Source organism: Ruditapes philippinarum, unplaced genomic scaffold (assembly GCF_026571515.1).
Source record: "Ruditapes philippinarum isolate M1 unplaced genomic scaffold, ASM2657151v2 ctg3702_1_1_1_1, whole genome shotgun sequence".
In the NCBI taxonomy this organism is placed as follows: domain Eukaryota; kingdom Metazoa; phylum Mollusca; class Bivalvia; order Venerida; family Veneridae; genus Ruditapes; species Ruditapes philippinarum.
Window position 1 is genome coordinate 24,403 of NW_026866835.1, and position 22,145 is coordinate 46,547.

At 32.7% G+C, this 22,145-nt stretch overlaps 1 protein-coding gene across 1 annotated transcript in view; it reads left to right on the forward strand.

Annotated features, from left to right (window-relative positions):
* The first annotated feature begins 131 nt into the window (after positions 1 to 131).
* The window catches only part of LOC132733833 (CWF19-like protein 1), a 30,626-nt gene continuing 8,612 nt past the window's right edge, over positions 132 to 22,145 (forward strand). Inside the window, exons 1-9 of the mRNA XM_060720549.1 lie at positions 132 to 289; positions 11,130 to 11,214; positions 12,543 to 12,618; positions 13,403 to 13,504; positions 15,530 to 15,741; positions 15,927 to 16,130; positions 17,509 to 17,631; positions 19,093 to 19,183; positions 21,897 to 21,976. Coding sequence (XP_060576532.1) covers positions 267 to 289; positions 11,130 to 11,214; positions 12,543 to 12,618; positions 13,403 to 13,504; positions 15,530 to 15,741; positions 15,927 to 16,130; positions 17,509 to 17,631; positions 19,093 to 19,183; positions 21,897 to 21,976 — 996 coding nt within the window. The 5' untranslated portion in view covers positions 132 to 266. The remainder of the gene's footprint in view (positions 290 to 11,129; positions 11,215 to 12,542; positions 12,619 to 13,402; positions 13,505 to 15,529; positions 15,742 to 15,926; positions 16,131 to 17,508; positions 17,632 to 19,092; positions 19,184 to 21,896; positions 21,977 to 22,145) is intronic.

Genomic DNA, 22,145 nt, shown 5'->3' on the forward strand with positions numbered 1-22,145 from the left:
TATTGTTTGACAATTATGCCAAGTATAATTCGATTATTTTATATATATATTTACAAACTAATATTTATACTTATGTCTTTATGTCTTCAATTATTTTCAAATATAGGAAACGATTCTTATATATAATTTTCTCACATTCACCTCTTACCTTCAATATGTCAGCTCCCATGACGCCAAGATAAAACCGGAAAATTTGAATTGATATTAAAACAAGAACAGTTACAATTCAATGATCTCAATATACTTAAATTTGAAAATAAGTTACAATGTCTGCAAAATCTCTTCGCATGTAAGTTTGATTCATTATTTTTCATCTCAAATGAGTCTTAAAATAAAATAGGTTGGTTAAACGTACTCAAAACAATACGTACCTAAAATATAGTACTCCCCGCGGGTACCGCGTCCTTGCCCATTCCGATGTAGTCAGAAAATTTGTTGCTTTACACATTTTGCCACCAAATACTGTTTCCACCATTAAAGTGAATGTGGAACTGCTGCTTTTTGGAATTTGGATAGAAATTGTTAGAAATTTTTTTTTAATTTAATTGATAGGAAAATCCAAAGCTGTCCGTGTGTGTTGAAAATACTTCTTTATTTTACCCCATATTTAACGGTTAAACTTACAATTTCATGTTCCGACAAGTGAAGGTCGTCTGATGAAACTGTTGTGACATCATATTCTGTTACAAAAAATTATACTGAAGCCAAAGAGGTCACCATCAATTAACATACCACGGTACCGTAGTGCTCTCAGTTTAAACTCCCATTCAAAACATGGCTGACTGGCCATAGATGTTTCTAATTTAAATCATTGAGTTATTCTATGAATGACATGTGTATTTTAAAGTCAAGATGCAACAGCTAAACACAATTCAATAAAATAATAAATGCAAGTCCTTTTTTATTTGTACAATTTGCTGGAAATAATAAGAACAGTGGTACCATACGGGACCATCCTACATGAAAAGCTGTTGGTTTTATTTTTTTTATCATTTTTTTTAAAGAACAACGTCATTTGCTGATATGTCATTTAATTAAATTTTACATTATATTTGTTAGACAAGAATTGCAATACCTATAACAGGGTTGTCATTAAGAGGCGGCAGGAGGCCAAAATGCCTGTCTCAAATGCATTATGGGCCGCCTCAAAATTAAGAAAACACTCTTTGTTATGCATGATAAAGACAGAAATGACCGCCTCAAGTTCAAAACAAACCTTCTGTAAAAAATGTTAAAAACAACCCTGAGCCTATAGTAATTGCGAGCTCGAAGAGCTGGCCTGAAGGGCCTAGCTTTACGGTAACACGAGTACCGGCTAGATAGTGATGGTTTTGAAAACTTTCGCCGGAAGTACTGCAAAAAGTACTCGCATTCCCGTAAAGCTTGCATTGCTAGCAGCCTGCACTTTGAGCTTGCTATTAATACGAAAGGTTGGGAAAGTTCATCAATTATCGGAATACCCTGCCTATTATCTCACAGTAGAGTACATTGAAAATGGTGGCACCCAACTAGAACTGACACTGAAAATTTCATTTATAGGTACTGGATGGGGAGATAACTCCGACACTAAATCACATATTTTTTGCAATATCTTAACCCTTTACCTCATATATACGCGAAACAACGCACTTTCGACCCCCCTCCCCTTTTTTAGGCCTGAAATAGTGAAAAATGTCCTATTTGGGCCCAAACACATGTTTTCGTTTGAGAAAATGTTGCTAAAAAAAAGTGAGCACTTTTTCGGCGCCGCCCCCTCCCCCCCCCCCCCATCCAAAAGATACATCAGGAGGTTGCCAGAAGGGGGATGTGCCCCCTTTTGTTTGGGGGGTTTGAAGGGGGGCGGATTTCCCCTCATGGCCAAGAAAATTTTGGACTTGTGAGAGGCTAAAAATGACCCCAGGTCGATCATAAGGTAACGTGTAACCAATGCTAAAAAGCCTTTGACTCTATCTCAATCCCTTGGGAAGTTGCAGCACTTTGAAATAAATTTTGATGGAAAAAATCGAGGCAAAAAATTGATTTTTGGCAATTTTGAGATGTCCCCTCGTTGCCATGGTAACAGGAAATTTAAGACTGAGCATGTCATTACAAAGGCAATGGTCCAGTCAACATTTGTGCTAAGTTTGATTAGTATTGAAGCATTTTTCATAGTTTCATAGCAGTTTGAACTTGTAACAGGAGGCTTTTTATAGACTAAGTGAAAACGGCCATTTTTCACAATATGCTCATGAGGGAAAGGGTTAATTATCTTCCTGTATATTTTAAATGTTGAACAACCTAAACAAAGTTCAGTTCAAAGACTTTGCATTACACTACAAGAATTACATATGAAAATGGAAACTGGTAATTCTTTAAGGTCTTGAATGAGGTATACAAAACATGGTCTTCTAACCCCACAACAGTAGATAAAATCGACACTTAAATTTTTATGTAAAAAAATGACAGGAAAATCAGCATCAATAATCAGGGTTGCCAGCGGACTTGAAAAGTCAGGGAAATTGGGTATTTTTTCAAGGTCAGGGAATTGTTAGGGAATTTTGAAATTTGGTCAGTGAAAAATGAAAATCCTGAAAAGTCAATGAAAAGTCAGGGAAAAATTATTTCAAAAGTCGAAAAATATACGCATTGAAGGTCTTTCTTGGCTATGGCAGTCTTTAGGCATTTAATATTTGACTTTATCACTCTCACAGTTAGCATTAAATTCAAATAACAGTAAACTATCATATTAAGAAGCATTATATGTCAACTTAGTGATTATAATACCCATTATTTACCTTAGAACATCATTCAGCCTAAAGACTGAAAGGCTTTGCAACCCTTGCCTCCAGAGCTGACTAATACGTAATTTCTGTTGCATAATTTAACCAGTTTCCATCAATGTTTGCAAGACAAATATTCTTGTACAATTTCTTAGTGTCAAAGCAAAAATCAAAGCAGGTTATATGCCAATATGGTAGTTTGGTATACATGTAATACTATACTGACTAGATTTTGTTAGTAATTAAAAAGCCCTTCTTTGCTTTTTGCTTTGACACTAAGAAATTGTACAAGAGGAATTTGTCTTGCAAACATGATGAAACTGGTTAAATTATGCAATGCTATGTTTTTCACTCTAACTTTTTTTCAAACTAACTTACTTCACTCATTCAAAGTCTTTAATTTTATACTGATTATTTCATGATATGCCAAAATGAGCCCTATGTTCTTGTCTTCACAATCAGTGGAGTTTATTCATGAATGCCTTATACAAGTAACTGTGTTAAATGTTTATTGTTCTTATAGTTTAGAGATGTTTGAATTTTAAGTTTTGTCATACAAGTATTACTCTTATAGTCTTGGTGTTTTATGTGTTACTACTGGGAAGGAAAGAGTGACTTATGTGATTTCTAATACAGATGCTTATATTATGATTCTTCTGATTTTTATGTCATATGTTTCACTGACCAACAGTCACACTGTATTTGAATAGAAATAGTTAAGAATAGTAGAACACAATGTTTGAATCATTACTTTGATGTAAATGTTTTATATTTTTGGAAAATAAATACAAGTTTACATGCAAAAATATAATGGGAGGATTGGACGGCTTAAAGGGGAGGTCAGGAGGACGTTTATGTGTTTGACGATTTTGGTCAGTGAAAAACATGAATTGGTCAGTGAAAAGTCAGGGAAAAGTCAGGGAATTTTATTTCACCAAAGTGCTGGCAACCCTGATAATATATTTTTATATCTTACATGATTTATCTATGTTTTTGTTGATATAAAAACAATTTTTCAAAAATCTTTCCCAAGTCAGTGGCCTGTGGTCAATACATTTCTAACTACCTTATTGTAATTTAGTAAAAAGAATGTTTAGAAGCAGTTTTTGCCAACAAAAAGTTTAGGTTATTTGAAAATTATTAAAAAGTTTACCAACTTTCAAAAAATTATCACATTCTGTCCTGCTCCTATACTACTAGGTGACTATACAGTCGAGACTGTACTAACGGTCACCTCTTATCGGCGGTCACCTGACCTTAACGGCCATTTTGTGACGCTCCCGACGAAAACCACTCTATTTTATACATCTTTTCAACGGTCACCTGCTGTCCGCGGTCAACGGTCACCTAAAATGCTTCCCGAATCTTAAAGTCGGTCATCTTAAGCGGTCAGCCAGGTGAAACGGCCAGGCAATCTTCTGCGGTCAGCCAGGTGAAACCATAGGTAATCGGCGCGTTGATTGGTCACTACCGCCCGCAGCCCCCTCCCCCCCCCCCCCACACCCACTCTACAGCCCTCCTACCTCTCAAAACCATGTAAAATACAATATTTTTCATTTGAACATGTTTTAATATTTGGTTTATGCTTTTAATTCAATAACCTTCATTTCCTACAAAAAATAAAAAATTGATACATACACATGTATATATTTAGTAAAGGTATGCAACTCGCCGCTCAATTTTCAGCACTCATCTTAATATGAACTCCATAACTTCAACATTTTTTCAACCAATTTTCAATATTTGGTACCAAATGGTAGGGAATTGATTACTCTTAAAGGAATTAAAGTTGTCATTACAATCATTTCAAGTTATAAGAAGATATGTAATCTCGAAGTCACCGCAAGTGTAACTCGACAGTGATCTGACCGCTGGGTTTTCTTCAAAATTACCCGACTAAACGGCAGTTTATTCGAAATGAATGCATATTTCATTGTATTGCGCATATAAATATGATCAAATTATATTATTATTTGTAATAACTGTTCAATCAAAACAGCTTATAAAGCTATAACAAACCTTTTTTTCCGTTATGCCAAATTCTCCAATCCAAAATGAAAGTACACATGTATAGGGACGGTATACTTTGCAGACGACTTTGCAGACAAGTTAAACATAGAGGGATTTTGCAGACAAGTTAAATAAAGAAGGATTTTAGACTTTGCAGACAATATAGATTATATAGGGGATGTTTAATCCCTTATCAACTGGTCAAAAGGTGTGAATGGGCAATTATAATAATAGCTGTTGATCAGTTGGTAAGCTGTGTAATAAAAAAGAATAACAATGTGAAGTTTAAAAGCATTTTATTTAATGTATAATATTTATCAAATAATGTGATTCTTATATAAGTAAAACAATATTAATGAAAGTTTTTATAAAAAGTATTAGCAAAATGGTTATATTTCATCTTTCTTAATAAGTATATGAAAATAATTACACAAGGATAATTATAGATATATCTATAATAATTATTGAAAACAAGAAAAAAAACAAACAATAACAAAAAATTTCAATATATAGAAAAAGTATTTAAAAAATAATCCTTGTCTGCAAAATCCTTCTTATTTTAACTTGTCTGCAAAATTCAACATTAATTCTGTCTGCATAATACAGATTTTGCCTTATAATCCCCTATCATTTTATAATTTGTTCTATATCTAACTTGTCTGCAAAATCCTTCTTATTTTAACTTGTCTGCAAAATTCAACATTAATTCTGTCTGCAAAATACAGATTTTGCCTTATAATTCCCTATCATTTTATATTTTGTTCTATATCTAACTTGTCTGCAAAATCCTTCTTATTTTAACTTGTCTGCAAAATTCAACCTTAATTCTGTCTGCAAAATACAGATTACCCTTATATTCCCCTATCATTTTATATTTTGTTCTATATCTAACTATCTGCGCAAAATCCTTCTTATTTTAACTTGTCTGCAAAATTCACATTATTCTGTCTGCAAATACAGATTTTTGCCTTATATTCCCTATCATTTATAATTTGTTCTAATATCTAACTTGTCTGCAAAATCCTTCTTATTTAAACTTGTCTGCAAAAATCAACATTAATTCTGTCTGCAACATACAGACTTTGCCTTAAAATCCCCTATCATTTTTATATTTTGTTCTATATCTAACTTGTCTGCAAAATCCTTCTTATTTTTAACTTGTCTGCAAATTCAACCTTAATTCTGTCTGCAAAATACAAATTACCCTTATATTCCCCTATCATTTTATATTTTGTTCTATATCTAACTAGTCTGCAAAATCCTTCTTATTTTAACTTGTCTGCAAAATTCAACCTTAATTATGTCTGCAAAAGACAGATTACCCTTATATTCCCCTATCAATTTATAATGTGTTCTATATCTAACTTGTCTGCAAAATCCTTCTTATTTTAACTTGTCTGCAAAATTCAACATTAATTCTGTCTGCAAAATACAGATTTTGCCTTATAATTCCCTATCATTTTATATTTTGTTCTATATCTAACTTGTCTGCAAAGTTCAACATTAATTGTGTCTGCAAAATACAGATTTTTCTAATAGTCACTTAAAATTTCATATTTTGTTCTATTTCTAACTTGTCTGCAAAATTCAACATTAATTCTGTCTGCAAAATAAAGATTTTGCCTTATAATCCCCTATCATTTTATATTTTGTTCTATATCTAACTTGTCTGCAAAATCCTTCTTATTTTAACTTGTCTGCAAAATTCAACCTCTATTCTGTCTTTACTTTATCTATTAACTTAAAGACATATACATTACTTCCTACTGTGTGATAAAGGGATTAAGCCAATCACTGCTGGATTATACAAGGATCACAATTAGACAATGATGTATATCACAGTAATTGTATAGGTGATAGGAAACAACAGCACAGGGGGGTTCAATACACATCAACATATTGCATGGGAATAATTTGCCTTTAAAAGCATCACCCTATTATAAGGGATGAACTGCCTTTTATATTTATGTTATACATTTGTTTTGATAAAACAAATCTTTTATGATAAAATTAAATGGAAAACAAGTGATCAATTTATATGACCAAAAGTTAAAGTTTAAAACTTTAAATTGTACTTACAGAAAAGAATGGCACAACTTCAAAAATCACATCCTCTTTCAGAAATTGGTTAGCAGAGTATCCGGGGTAGGGAAACACACTAAAACAGTCTTTACTCAAATATTCAGACAAATATTTTGTCTGTGAGTGTCCTATAACAACAGCCATGTTAATGATAATACACACAAATACAAAAAATAAATTAAATTATTTAATGAAATATACGAGGGGTGATCCAAAAATGTGTGGACAATGTGTGTATCTCCATAACGTGACGTCCTACCGAGGTTAACTCTTTTGATATTATTAATCAATGCATTTTTAATTAATTAACCAGATTTTTAAACACCAATTGCATTTTTTATCTATATATGAAAACATCACAACATTAAGTATCAAAATCGCGGCGCAGCTTACTTTTTCTCTGTTATGTAAACGTTTTTATCTCATTTAAACACATGTAAAACCTGAGCAAACAAAGAAAATTGCGGGAAACGTTATAATAACGTTGTTCTAGTGTGTATGTCATTCTGCCAGTATCAGAAGACATTTTGAAGTTGCGGTTATTTTACGCTCGTGCTTTAAAGAACATGTGCTAAAAATAGCTTTATCAAAAATGGACGTCACGGATCCAGCAGAACTTCGGACAGTTATACAGTTCTGTGTAAATCTTGGAAAGACGCCTGGCGAGACAAAAACAATGATCGAAAGTGTGACAAATAAAACGTCAGTGTGTCGTTCTCTAGTTTATAAGTGGCATCGCCGATTTTCGGATGAAAGGGAAAGTGTTGGGGATGATTCGCGGACTGGTCGACCTGTCGAGGTAAGAGACAAAGAAACTGTTGAAAGTGTTGACAATCTGGGCGGGTTGAGAGGAGCCACCCAATGCATACTGTCACCATTCAGCCAGGAATGGTATGCGAGTACATTTAGAGACTGGGTCCGCCGCCATGAAAAATGTGTGCGAGTTAAAGGGGAATACTTTGAAAAGTTATAAGGCAAAAAGGTAACGTAGATTACTTCCTATGATAGCATAACGTCGTTAGTGACGTCGTAAGCTGCGCCGCGTTTTGTCATGTCTATGTATATAAACTGGTGCAGAATCGTTAATTCTTGTACAATCTTTACAGTATTTTGAGAATTTGCCGACATATGCTTACTTAATAAAATACTAGAATGTCATGTGATTTGCTTTATTACTTTTTGTTTTATGCAGGGTGTCCACGAATTTTTGGATCACCCCTCGTATAATCCAACTTATTTCACAAAAATTACACACTTATAAATTCTTTGAATTTTCTGGTAACCAATATAACACTGAACTAATATTTAAAATATGAGAAAGATTGTAATTTTTTCACCCCATTTATACAGTAAATTTTTCACAGTTTTAAGCTATAATTATAAAACCAAACTTAAGATCAAATAATATAAACAAATATAAACATATTAATTGCAAGTGATTATTAAAATTAGATTAATTATCCATAAAAGCATGTTTGTAACACAATAATGATTTACTTTTAATAAACCAATTGGCCAAGTGTGCTAATTGAATGGTTTAGCATTAATATCAAATAGCTTTAATTTATAAAACTTGAAATAATTGTTCTATTATCTTAAATAAAAACATGTATTCATATACATCAAACAGTTGGAATTATTTGTTCACACAAGCATATTGCCCTTCATTACTATGTTTGTTTATGTGACAATTATCTATATCATTGATTTACTTTGATTTTAAATGCTTTTACTCTTTATTTCATTTATTTGGATACAATTTATATTGTTTGTTATAATCATTATTTTTTTAATTATATTCTTATTTTTTTTTATGAAAGCATAAATTAACAAAAAAAACATCAACTTAAAACTATATTTTTTTCAAATTTAATAAAAGTTTTGCAAATTAATTTATACTTTCTAAATGGCATTACTTCAATGTAATTGCCCATTCACACCTTTTGACCAGTTGACAAGGGATTAAACACCCCCTATATAATCTATATTGTCTGCAAAGTCTAAAATCCTTCTTTATTTAACTTGTCTGCAAAATCCCTCTATGTTTAACTTGTCTGCAAAGTCGTCTGCAAAGTATACCGACCCACATGTATAAACGGAAGCATTCGTATGGAGTATTTTCATTGGTCATATGAAAACCTGAGACCAATGAAAACTGAGACCAATGAAAATACTCCGTACAAAAAATGAAGGGGAGAGCACTCTGTAGAACTATTACTTTCATTATAATTTGGAATTTAACATATAGGAAAAAAGGTTTGTTATAGTTTTATAAGATGTTTTGATTGAACAGTTATTACAAATAATAATATAATTTGATCATATTTATATGCGCTATACAATGAAATATGCATTCATTTCGAATAAACTGCCGTTTAGTCGGGTAATTTTGAAGAAAACCCAGCGGTCAGATCACTGTCGAGTTACACTTGCGGTGACTTCGAGATTACATATCTTCTTATAACTTGAAATGATTGTAATGACAACTTTAATTCCTTTAAGAGTAATCAATTCCCTACCATTTGGTACCAAAATATTGAAAATTGGTGAAAAAATGTTGAAGTTATGGAGTTCATATTAAGATGAGTGCTGAAAATTGAGCGGCGAGTTGCATACCTTTACTAAATATATATGTATCAATTTTTATTTTTTGTAGGAAATGAAGGTTATTGAATTAAAAGCATAAACCAAATATTAAAACATGTTTCAAATGAAAAATATCGTATTTACATGGTTTTTGAGAGGTAGGAGGCTGTAGAGTGGGTGTGGGGGGGAGGGGGGTGCGGGGGTAGTGACCAATCAACGCGCCGATTACCTATGGGTGAAACGGCCAGGCAATATTCTGCCATTTATTTTTGAAGATGACACGTGTCACGGATTAACAAAAGCTACTTGTCAGGTGCTAGATATTAACACAAACCACAACATTTCAAGAAGTTTGCATAATTGCTCATCCGTGTCGTAATTACAAACGTTTGGAACATCTAAACGCACTTGAAATTCGTTCTTTTGAGTTACTGTACGCTAGTTTTTTTATTTTTCAATTTACCGATTTTAAGAAAAAAAGAAAGAAGAAAAAAATGCATTGTCGATGGCAAAAAGAAATTTCAGTTTATCCCGATTCAGATAAATTTTGTGCGTACATGGTACTTACCAAAGAAATGAAAATGAATTACATCGCCGATTGTCTAAATTCCTCAGTAATAAATTCATAAAAACACTTGCTCCATGTGTGAAAATAAAATTGCATAAATATAATGAGGTCACTGTTAAATCACACCATTAAGTTTACACACTTAAGATGACCTCTTAGAGGTAACTAGCGGTCTCTTCAAGGGAATCTTTGATGTTTACAAACCTGTAGCTCTGCTGTTTCAATCCGAAACATCAAAGGAAGTGCCGACACTTAGATGACGTGTACACAATATTCTATTGATCAAAAGTTAGAAAAAGAAACTGTCATACTTTTTTGTGAAAAAAATATTACGCATTTTAAATTATTGTGCAAGAAGATATTTTTATGGGATAAATAGTTTCAATTATTGACATAATAAATCGTGAGTGCATTTGTTTATCTGTGTTACATTCATGTAAAGCTTTATATGTTGGAAGGATTGTGTACATGTTAAACTATTAAAAGCATACGTTTGTAAATGGTTAAAAACTGATGATGATGATGATGAATCAGACTGGTTTATTTATACTTAAATCAGATTTATTTTACAAAGAAATGAATAATTTATTTGGATAAAAACTGGATCCTCCATTCAGCAGCCACCTGTCTTAAGCAGCCAAAATGACTGCATCCCTTGGCTGGCTGCTTAAGACAGTTTCGACTGTATGCTTGTTTGTTGAAAAACAAAGTTATAACAAAAATATTTACCAAGTGTCAGAGTTATCTATTTGTTGGAGTTATCTCTCCCACCAGTATAGAATTCTATGTATTCTTTAATTGTTTTTATGTGATTTCCTTTTAAATATACATGTGTAGTCTATAGCCGGGCAAGCCAAAGCCCGAATACCTATACCGTCAATAGTAAATTCGTAAATTACCATATACCATTTCATAAAGTACCGGTACTAGATTTGATACTTTTGTAAAAAAATAAATAGTCTATATGTCGTAATCTGAAAGTATCAGTATCGAAAAAATACCTGTATTGTTGCGTCATTACCACTATCGCTATTGGACTGTATCGTGAAGAACGATTTCCAACCCTAGGCTTCCACATATTAAAATAACTTATAATGAGACTGTATGTATTTTACTATTTTCAGATTAGTTAGTGGTGATGTTGATGGAAGATTTGATCAACTGTTTGCAAGAATAAACAGTATACAGAAAAAGTCTGGATCATTTGATGTAAGTTTTCCTGTATGAATACGAGAATATGCAGTTAATAATTATACTGTCATGTATTTTATATTTTTAGCAATGTGGTCATATAAGCCCAACTCTGACAACTTGGGCAACATATTTCAGGACCCCTGTCATTCATTTTAATATCAATAAATTGTATATATGTGCTTTGTGAATGTTGGATCAAATCTCTTGTTATTTTAATGCATCTTTTATCTATATTTTTAATTTAATCAAGTTCAGCAATTTTAATTTTATCTTTTGATAATATCTATCTATCTACATCATACTGATTCAAAATCAGTTTACATTACACTAAGCAGGTATGCATTGTATACATTGAATTTTTGAATTGAGAGACAGCTATGAGATACAAGGAAATCTGGAAAACAGTACTTACCTCTTATTGAATAGACCCTTTGGTTTTTTTACATGCCCAGTGTATAGCACTGATAAATGCAAGGATTACTTGCATTTGGTTTAAACAGTATTTATTTTATATGATGCAAACATAATACAATTATGGTACAACAACATAATGTAAAAAGGATTAAAAAGAAAGTCAAAGACTTTTGTAGATTTCTTTCCTGTACCTGGACTTCTTACCAGTACACCTCTAGGTAGGTGGGAAACACTGAAAGTGCCTCTGAAAAATCCAAAGGGTGTTATCCAGGATCAAACATGTGACTTCCGGAGTGATAGTCAGTGGTCTAATCAACTGTGCTATTGCACCACTTTAATTGTGCATGTAAATACTTTAATTTTTAAAGCAGCATGCACTGTTTTTCATTAAAATTTTGAAAATGTATTGTGAAGGGAACAAAGAAAGTAATTTACACATGTCAAACAGCATGTGCAATCCGTGTAAATTACCAAAAAGAGGTCAAAATATGTAAAAATAGCCCTTACTTCTTTAGGCACGCAGTAGGACTATGGTGATGAATACTGCAAAACGAGTCATTAATTGCATAATTTTAACATGTAAAATATTACACAAATCTTTTTACTTTTCATATAATCTTAGTACATTTTTCTCAAGTTTGATTTTCTTGAAATATTTTGGCTCATCTGGAGGCGAGAAGCTTTAAGCAAGGGAAACTTGGCACTATATTTTCGTATTTTGTTTTGTCATTATATATTTGTAAATAAAATTTAAAAAAGCAGTGCATTTCAACAAAAATATAAAAATTGATACCAAATTTCATGTTGAATTACATGTTGCAGAAGTTGGTAAAACTAACATTGTCTGCATTTTGGATGTTTTGACTGCATGTCATTAAAAGATTCATTTAAAAGAGGACATTCATCAGTTTTCATACATTTTTCTAAAGGTTTTGTTGTGTGTTGGCAACTTCTTTGGTGACAAAAATGAGGAATGGCAAAAGTATGCATCTGGATCAGTCAAAGGTAAGACTTCACCTCCAATATTGTTGAATAATTTTGATTTTAATGGTTTTGATTTAATCTTAATGCAAGTTATAGTGGTGTTGGTGTTAGTAGTTTTCACTCCGGATCACAACAGTAAGCCACATCGAATTTACCAGAGCACAGTTTAGCCACCGCATCGTTCCTGGGCAGGCTGTCAAGCAGTTTACCAGTAATAGTTGCCTTCACTTCTGCAAAGAATTGAAACTTCTGTACATACCAGAGCAGAGGTACAGTGCGAATGACCATAGAAAAGATTTCATGATCAATCACAACAAAAATGACCTGCGCCTTCCGGAAATCAAACCTGGGTCGCCAGATTCACAATCCAATGCTCTACCTATTGAGCTAACTGGACGGCTTATGTTAAAGCAAGCTATTTTAAACCTTTGCTATTATAAATGAATACGTAAAATATCAGCCCTATCATTTAATTCACACATGGTTACCAAAAGACAACACCTTTTCATTACTAATCGTGCTGAAACTGTTGATTGCTTTTGCTGAATAACATTATCATAAATGAATGAATGTGCATATTAATAACAGCTTAAGCTGTGATGGAAGTGGCTTTGTTCATGATGGCTTATGCAATACATAATTCATGCCGGTATTGAAAAAGTAAGCTTTGAGAACATTATAATCTCTTTTATAATTTCGTGTGATGATTTTGAATATGGTAGGTAAATAACTTGATCTAATATCGATATGCAGAATAGTTCCCAGAACTGGATATAAATATGAATATAATATATTTATATTTCAGTTCCTTTACCTATTCTTGTTCTTGGACCAAACAGATCAGAACATGTCAAGTTATATAAGGACATGAAAGGAGGAGACCTCTGTGATAATGTCACTTATCTTGGTATGTGATTGATCAATATTTTAGTCTCTTTGGTTTAATTTTAGATCAAACAGCACGACTTACTTCGGAATGAAGAATTTTTAAAAAAAAATTCCCAGCTAATCTGTAACTTTTACAGTTACAGCTTTGAAAATAAGCACAACAGGTTGACTAATCTTTTGTAACAGATAGTGCTCCATGAAGCTATAACGGTAGAAGGTTGTTTGTACCTATGGATTAGCTACTGGAAAAACCCACATTTGCTGAGTTTTAGATAGCATCTATTACTTAATCTTGTAACAGATAAAAGATAACATAAGTCTGCTATTTCAAATCTTGCATCACCTTTGGTTTCGGTAAGTGTATAATTATTTTACCTGCACTTCAGGTGAATGTAAAAGCACAAAAAACCTGAAACATTCTTAATTGTAAGCTTTGACTGTTACTAAGGAAGTACTCATTTCTGCACACTAAGTTTGCAACATCAGATCATCAAAGGAATAACAAAAGTTAACTATCAATTTAATTGTTCTCTGGTTTCTTAATTTCTAAAAACATATCAGTGCTATTTGAATAAAAACCTTATCTAAAGTAACAAAGACAAAAAAATTGGTAATTCCATATGAAAGAACTAGATACATACAGTTTTCATTCTTAGGGCATATTGCATAAATATTTTTCTTTCAAATGCAAAATATTAACTGTCTAGCCAACCAAACAAAAATTATGTATTATTATTTTATAGTTAGAAGTGAATTCAGAGAAACAACATTGTAAAACAATGTAAAACCTTCAATGTGTCAGTGTCATTTGTTGTCTATAATATCAGATGTATTCTTAAAATGTGCTCTTACTAACCCTTAACCTGCTGGAACTGAAAGTGACCAGCCTTTGACAACAGTATAGAGCCAGGCCAGTCTTCAGCTGGAACTGAAAGTGACTGACCTTTGCCACCAGTATACTAGTATAGAGCCAGGCATGCAGTTTATATTTGTTTGGGTCGTCAGACCAAACAAATAATGGTAGCGAAATTTCAGAGCCTAATGCTGTTAATTGCAAATGCCTAAAGTAGTCCACTATTTTGAAGCGGTTACTTCCCTTTATATGTACACTAACGCCGAAAAATTCAGGGGAGATCAATGCGTAAAGATTGTCAAATGACAGGCGCATTAATTTTCAAGCAAAGTAGTTCCCGAATGGTCGAAGATTTCTAAAATTGTTTCATTCTTTATAGATATACATGCTTACAGTAAGCTCCATGATTATTTACATCTGTGTTAGACAACAGGTTAAGCGTCAAAATAATAAGTGTTACAAACCCTAATTTAGAATAATATGGTTCTCACAGGCCGTTAACATATAATTTCACCATGGCCGAGGGGTTTGAACGCTCGCTTATGAATCGAGAGGTCTGAGGTTCAAATCCCAGTTGAAGCAACTCATTTTTTTTTTAAATTTTTTAAGTCAAATAAACATTGAATTGACTATCAGTGTTGCAGTTAGTCTTATAGTCAATTTACTACAGTTAAAACACTGTAAAGCATTGGTGGCACTATACAAAAACAAATTGGTTTATAAACCTTTCTGACATTCTGAGACCCAAACAAATTCAGTGCCTTCTGTGCTTTGATTATATCCATGCAGTCTTACCAGGATTATACTTTTAGTGACTTTTCTATCAAAGCCCCTTAAACTTTAAAATAGATTGGACTGTTACACACATTTACGGTTTACCAGGATGCTTATACTTAGGGTTATCATTATTAACAGATTGACAATCCATATCATAAGTTGAAATGCTGTTAAGATTGGTTGTATGTTTAGCCTGTAGATTAAAATATCCCCATGACCCATGGCCAAATTGGTTATTTAAGTTAGCAAATCTGTTACCTCAGATAAAAATGAAAAAATCCTGTATAATGTTGTATTGAGCTAAAGGGTTAAACAATATAATTCTGTAAACAAATCTATGAAAGCTCTATATTTTATATGGCAAGGACAATAATTGCTAGATGCATATCATATATGTTATACCAACTTTTGTAGGTAAGAAGGGGTTATACAATGGCAGCTCGGGACTACAGTTAGCATATCTCAGTGGAACAGAATCAGATATTATATCAGATGATACATGTTTCAATGCTGTTGACATCAACTCTCTCATTGATCCTGTAAAAAATGACAGCAAATTTAAAGGTGTAGACATCCTGATATCATCACAGTGGCCGAAAGGTGTTGAAAAGTATAGCAGTGAACAGGTAATGATATTATGTACTGTCTTTGGTTTTCGATATAAAATAAGATAACAAGCACTTTGTGAGAAACCCTAAAAAGTCAATAATAAGCCTGTATCGATTCTTGCTAACTAAATGAATGATGTATGTTTATAATATGTCACTTCGGAAGTATTCAGATGTTGTCATTTTTCATTTTAATAACCTAGGAAGGATTCAGTTCGAACAATAGTGGGTCGGAGACACTTTCTCAGCTGGCAGTAAAATTGCGACCTCGCTACCATTTCTCTGCTCTAGAAGATGTACATTACGAACGTCAACCCTACAGAAATCATAAAGTCCTGGCAGAACCAGCTAGACATGTGACCAGATTTATCGGCCTAGCCAAGGTTGGAAACAAACTGAAGAAAAAGGTATTTTATATAGGATAGATTCATCAATCTTATTAATAGTGACAAGATACAGCCTAATATTTTTCGTGCCTGAAATAATGGACAGAAGGGCACAAGAGGTTTTACTTCTTCATTAAAGCTTGAACATCGCCATATGACCTATACTGTGTCAGTGTAATGTAAAACCCAATAAACAAAAGTTAAGCTCTATAAGCAAAAGTAGACATGCTCTGCATTTCACATTTCCTTCGACTTTCTATCATATTGTTTTAGAAGTTTATTGTTATAAAAGATACACTACAGATAATGATATTTGATAATGTTTAATATGGTAGTGTGTTCTGTTCTGTGTTGTTGCAGATGTCAGCATAATACTAGGATATGGTTTTACTTGCTAGTTCATATGTATTATAATACTGCACGTTTGTGACGTCGCTTTTCATTGGATAATCGTGACGTTTATATACAGTCAACTATCGTTATCTCGACATCGCTTTTCTCGATATTTCGTTATTTCGATGAAATTTTGAAAGTCCCGATTTTCTTCCTTCTTTATCTATATTGGAAATATTTGTTTATCTCGATATTTTTATTTCGATATTTTTAGTATCTCGATGTAAAATTTCAGCCCCAACAGTTATTTTCACACTATTATCCTTTGTTTATCTCGACTAATAGTTTTCTTTCATCTGTTCCCTTAAGACATGTGAAAAACACAAACTAGACGATAATTGCTCAATTGCGCGTGTCATAATGATGATTATGTTTGTAACAAGTTAAGCTGTTTTTATAAAAGTTAATCTATTAAGCGAGTTGATTGACTTACGTCCAAAATGAGTGAATTTTACGTTCTTTATAAATATTCGAACACTGTATGAATTCATTATGACTTTAAATGTAATGAAATAGTGAAAGTATAGAAACACAATCGTTGCAATATTGTTTTAAAACATCACCACCAAATCAATCAGTGGTTGAACAATCTCGAGAAAGACCAGATAAATAACCAGGGAGGATATCCGGATCAACCACCCTGAAAACATTGTTTTCACCATATCGATGTATTACTGAGTAAACCTCACTATATGTGTTTATCACAGACACAAGTTTTTCCGCTGGTAAACATCCGCTATTGTTACTTTGTTAAATATTGACTAGGCCTATGAAAACAAGACAGTGGAAATCATAGTTTATTTGACATAAGGTATGCACATGTCTTTTGTAATATCAGTTTCTGCCGTATTCCAACCCTAATATGTTTATCTCGACATTTCGTTATCTCGATATTTTTTGGTCGGTCCCGATGACTTCGAGATAACGAGAGTCGACTGTAGTAGTTTATGTAGTTTTCTTTTGGGTTTGTTTTTTTTTAAAACTTTGTAATGAATTTTTTTTCCAGTATTTGTATGCATTTAGTATAACACCAATGTCACAGATGGATCCTACAGAACTTGTCTCTCAACCAGAAGATGTCACAGAATGTCCTTATAAGGAAAAATCAACTCAAGTGGCAGAAAAACAGGTGTGTCATATAAGTTTCATTATAGCAAGTTTTGTATAATTTATTTGGTATACATTCATGTATATGTTGTGTAATATATTGACTCACTGTTGATCACTAGCTGATAAGCCCTGCCTAAATTCACCTGGCATCACTTCTCTGTTAGTAATCATAAGTAAATAGATTTAGAAACTGACAGCTGCCTTGTTTAATCTCTCTACCCACACTGAGTAACAACTATGAAATAACTATTACTAACAATAAATTATTTGAACATTGCTTTGGCAGCAATACTATATTTATTTTACTTTCTTGTCTTCAGGATTAGACTCTAGTGATTTGGTCAATATTTTGGCATTTAAAAATTTTTGCAGAATACATACATGATTGACCACTCTAAATTTATACAATGGCCTTAACAAGCTTATCAATTTGAAACATTCTGTTGTTGAAAGAAACAACTTATGATATCAAAATGTGAGGAAGCTATCTAGGTCAATTACAAAATGGCAGAAGTTCTTCTTAGCTTATTGCTTGTGACTGAAATAATGCAATAAGGGGTATCTAGTATCTTCCTCCACCAGTGATGCTTAAAAGTTGCCATAATTTGTCATAATTATGCATTACCAAGTTAACCTGTTACTGCACTAAGGTCATATAATTTTTTTTAAAAATACACCTGATATAAACGCTGTTGGGCATAAAAATTATCACAAGTTTCTGTAGCCAAATTGAAGAAAAAAATGCCAATCTTATAAAAGAATCGCAAGTGAAGACCATGGCGACCCTCAGTGTGAGCTCTCTATATTATGACCTTTATAGTATGGATGTGACTTTAAAACCAAACATCAAATAAATGCTGGAATGGTGCACACAACAGTATGGTGTTCACAGATGACAGCTGTCTGATCTGGCACTATACTAGTGGCATGGACTAGTCATAAATGTTTCAAGTATTTCAATGATGAATTCTATGGTGATGAATGTGGAGTGATTGTATATACCATATTGTTTCCTATTTATGGCCCCCTTCTAATTAGCATCACCCCAACCACCACATTAAATTGTATAGAAGAAAAAAATCTTATCTTACAGATTTATAATCTATAATATTTTTTATAATTTGATTGTATCTTTAATAAACATAATTTTTAGTCACATTTTAATAATTCTAATTAGCCCTTTTGAAAAATGCACACACCCCCAGGGACAAAACGGTAAATGACACTTACTCCCCTTTGATAAGTGATTGTGTGATTGAAAGATAAATAGGAAATTAGAATTCTATTGTATCATACTCATCCTCATTTCCATTCAAGTTGATATAAAAAAAGCTATGGTAGTTTTATACACTGCACCCTTTTTTATGTCTTTTCAGAGCTTGCTTGATAGTGTTGGTGTTTTTGCTGTTAAATTTGAGTTGTTGAATTTGCAGTTTATGTAAGTTATTAATTTATTTCATGCCATACATGACACTTGCAGGATCAGTTTTTCTATGACATGAAAGGAGATGGTGGTGGGAAGAAGCGAAAAGGTCAAGGTGGGGCAGATGGTCAACAGAAAAAACATAAACGTAGGTTGATAATTTTTAGCTCGACTATACGAAGTATATGGAGAGCTGTCCTACTCGTCTGGGGCGTCGGCATCCGTGTCCAGATTTCAGATTAAAGTTTTGGTGCAGTAAAATATTTTTCACTATAACTTTGTCATTTCTTAAGGTATCAACTTCATACTTCAAATATATGTTCCTTATCATCAACTACATCTTATGTGACAAGGTTCATAACTCTAGCACCAATATTTTCAGATTTATCTCCCCTTGACCTTGGAATTTTCCTTAAAAAATACTATTTTTTTCTGTTACTTATTTATTTCTTACGGGATCAACTTCATACTTCAAATATATGTACCTTATCTTAACCACATGTTATGTGTTAAGGTTCATAACTCTAGCACCAATATTGCAAGAATTATCTCCCTATAAACTTAGATTTTTTTTACTTAAAATAGGTTATTTTTTACTATAACTTTTTTAGTTTTAAAGGTGTCTACCTCAAACTTCAAAAACTTATTCCTTATCATCAATTACATTTTATGTGACAAGGTTCATAACTCTTGAAGCAATATTTACAGAGATTTATCTCTTTTTGAACTTAGGATTTTCTTTAAGAAATATTATAACTTCTTTACTTTTTAGCTCGACTATTCGCAGAATAATCGAGCTAATGCAGTCACCCATTTGTCGGCGTCGGCGTCCCTGTGGTTAAGTTTTTGTATGTAAGCTGGTATCTCCATAACTACTGAAGGGAATGGATTGAAACTTCACACACTTGTTCTCTGTGATTATCTAAGATGATTGGCACAAGTCCCATAACTCTGATTTGCTTTTTTTCATAATTATGCCCCTTTTTCGACTTAGAAATTCTTGGTTAAGTTTTTGTATGTAAGCTGGTATCTCCATAACTACTGAAGGGAATGGATTGAAACTTCACACACTTGTTCTCTGTGATTATCTAAGATGATTGGCACAAGTCCCATAACTCTGATTTGCTTTTTTTATAATTATGCCCCTTTTTCGACTTAGAAATTCTTGGTTAAGTTTTTGTATGTAAGCTGGTATCTCCATAACTACTGAAGGGAATGGATTGAAACTTCACACACTTGTTCTCTGTGATTATCTAAGATGATTGGCACAAGTCCCATAACTCTGATTTGCTTTTTTTCATAATTATGCCCCTTTTTCGACTTAGAAATTCTTGGTTAAGTTTTTGTATGTAAGCTGTTATCTCCATAACTACGGAAGGGAATGGATTGAAACTTCACACATTTGTTCTCTGTGATTATCTAAGATGATTGGCACAAGTCCCATAACTCTGATTGGCTTTTTTACATAGTTATGCCCCTTTTTCGACTTAGAAATTCTTGGTTAAGTTTTTGCATGTAAGCTGGTATCTCCATAACTACTGAAGGGAATGGATTGAAACTTCACACACTAGTTCTCTGTGATTATCTAAGATGATTGGCACAAGTCCCATAACTCTGATTTGCTTTTTAACATAATTATGCCCCTTTTTCGACTTAGAAATTCTTGGTTAAGTTTTTGCATGTAAGCTGGTATCTCCATAACTACTGAAGGGAATGGATTGAAACTTAACACACTTGGTCTCTGTGATTATCTAAGATGATTGGTACAAGTCCCATAACTCTGATTTGCTTTTTTTGCATAATTATGCCCCTTTTTCGACTCATGAATTCTTGGTAAAGTTTTTGCATGTAAGCTTGTCTCTCCATAACTACTGAAGGGAATGTATTGAAACTTGAAGAGTTTGTACCTTTTCGGACAATTTTATGTATTCATATAGGTAAGCATTATTATACTCAATGAAACACCCTTGTGACAAATTTTCGAATAGTCGAGCGTTACTGTCCTCCGACAGTTCTTGTTAAGGTATCTACTTCAAACTTCAAATATATATTTCTTATCATTACACACATGTTGTATGACAAGGTTCATAACTCTAGGGTGACTATTTTCAGAATTATTCCCCTTGATCTTGGAATTTATGTTAACAATGTTATTTTTTTACTATAACTTAATATATAATTATACCTAAATTGATTTCTCTTTCATAGTTTTGTCTTCCTTACTGAGTCCAGTATTTTATTAGTCGAGCTTCGCTGTCTCCTGTGACAGCTCTTGTTATATGTGCTCTGAAATATTTTGTGGATGACCCATAGGCTAATCAATATACCTTGTTTTTGGTAGAGTTCTATTTTATATTTAATATTTGTAGCTGTCACTTACAAATGGCCAAATTGGTTAAAAGCGTCAAATAGTATAAGCTATCTGGCTAATGACTATAAAATAACACCATTACTCATGTTCTTGGTTTTTAAAGGGACCCCACTGAGGCTCTGAAAAGGGACTGAAAATTTCACTCAAATTAGGCTAAGAATTGCATAAAAATACAATTTTCAATTTATTTCTGAATATATTTCTTAATTATCTTTTGCATATCATTCTGTTTTAAGTGCCCAGCTGATCTATGTAAGAAATTCAAATTTTATGTTTTAAGGCATTCAGAACTCAGTGGAGTTCCTTATTGGGGCACTTAAAATTATTTTCAAGTTTTTCCATTTTGTACACTACATCTCTGTAAAATGTGGAAATAGACAATGTTCAAATGTTTTACCATCAGCTTAATAGTGTTCTTTTACAGTAATTGCCTGATAGTTTGAACAATACAGCATTTGTAATGTTTTTACACGCATATTTTCATATGTAGCTGTTCCCACTGGACCATGTTGGTTTTGCCTTGGAAGTCCTGATGTAGAAAAACATCTTGTAGTGAGTGTTGGTACTGAGGTAATAAAAAATCTCTAATTTTCTACATGTAGATATTGACAATAAATGTATAATGCATTATGGGAAATATATTTTGCTTTATTAAAACAAGTGAGACTATAAAATGTGTTGGAGCACCACACAAAATACTGTATACCGGTATATACTGGACAAGGTGCTTGAATGATTA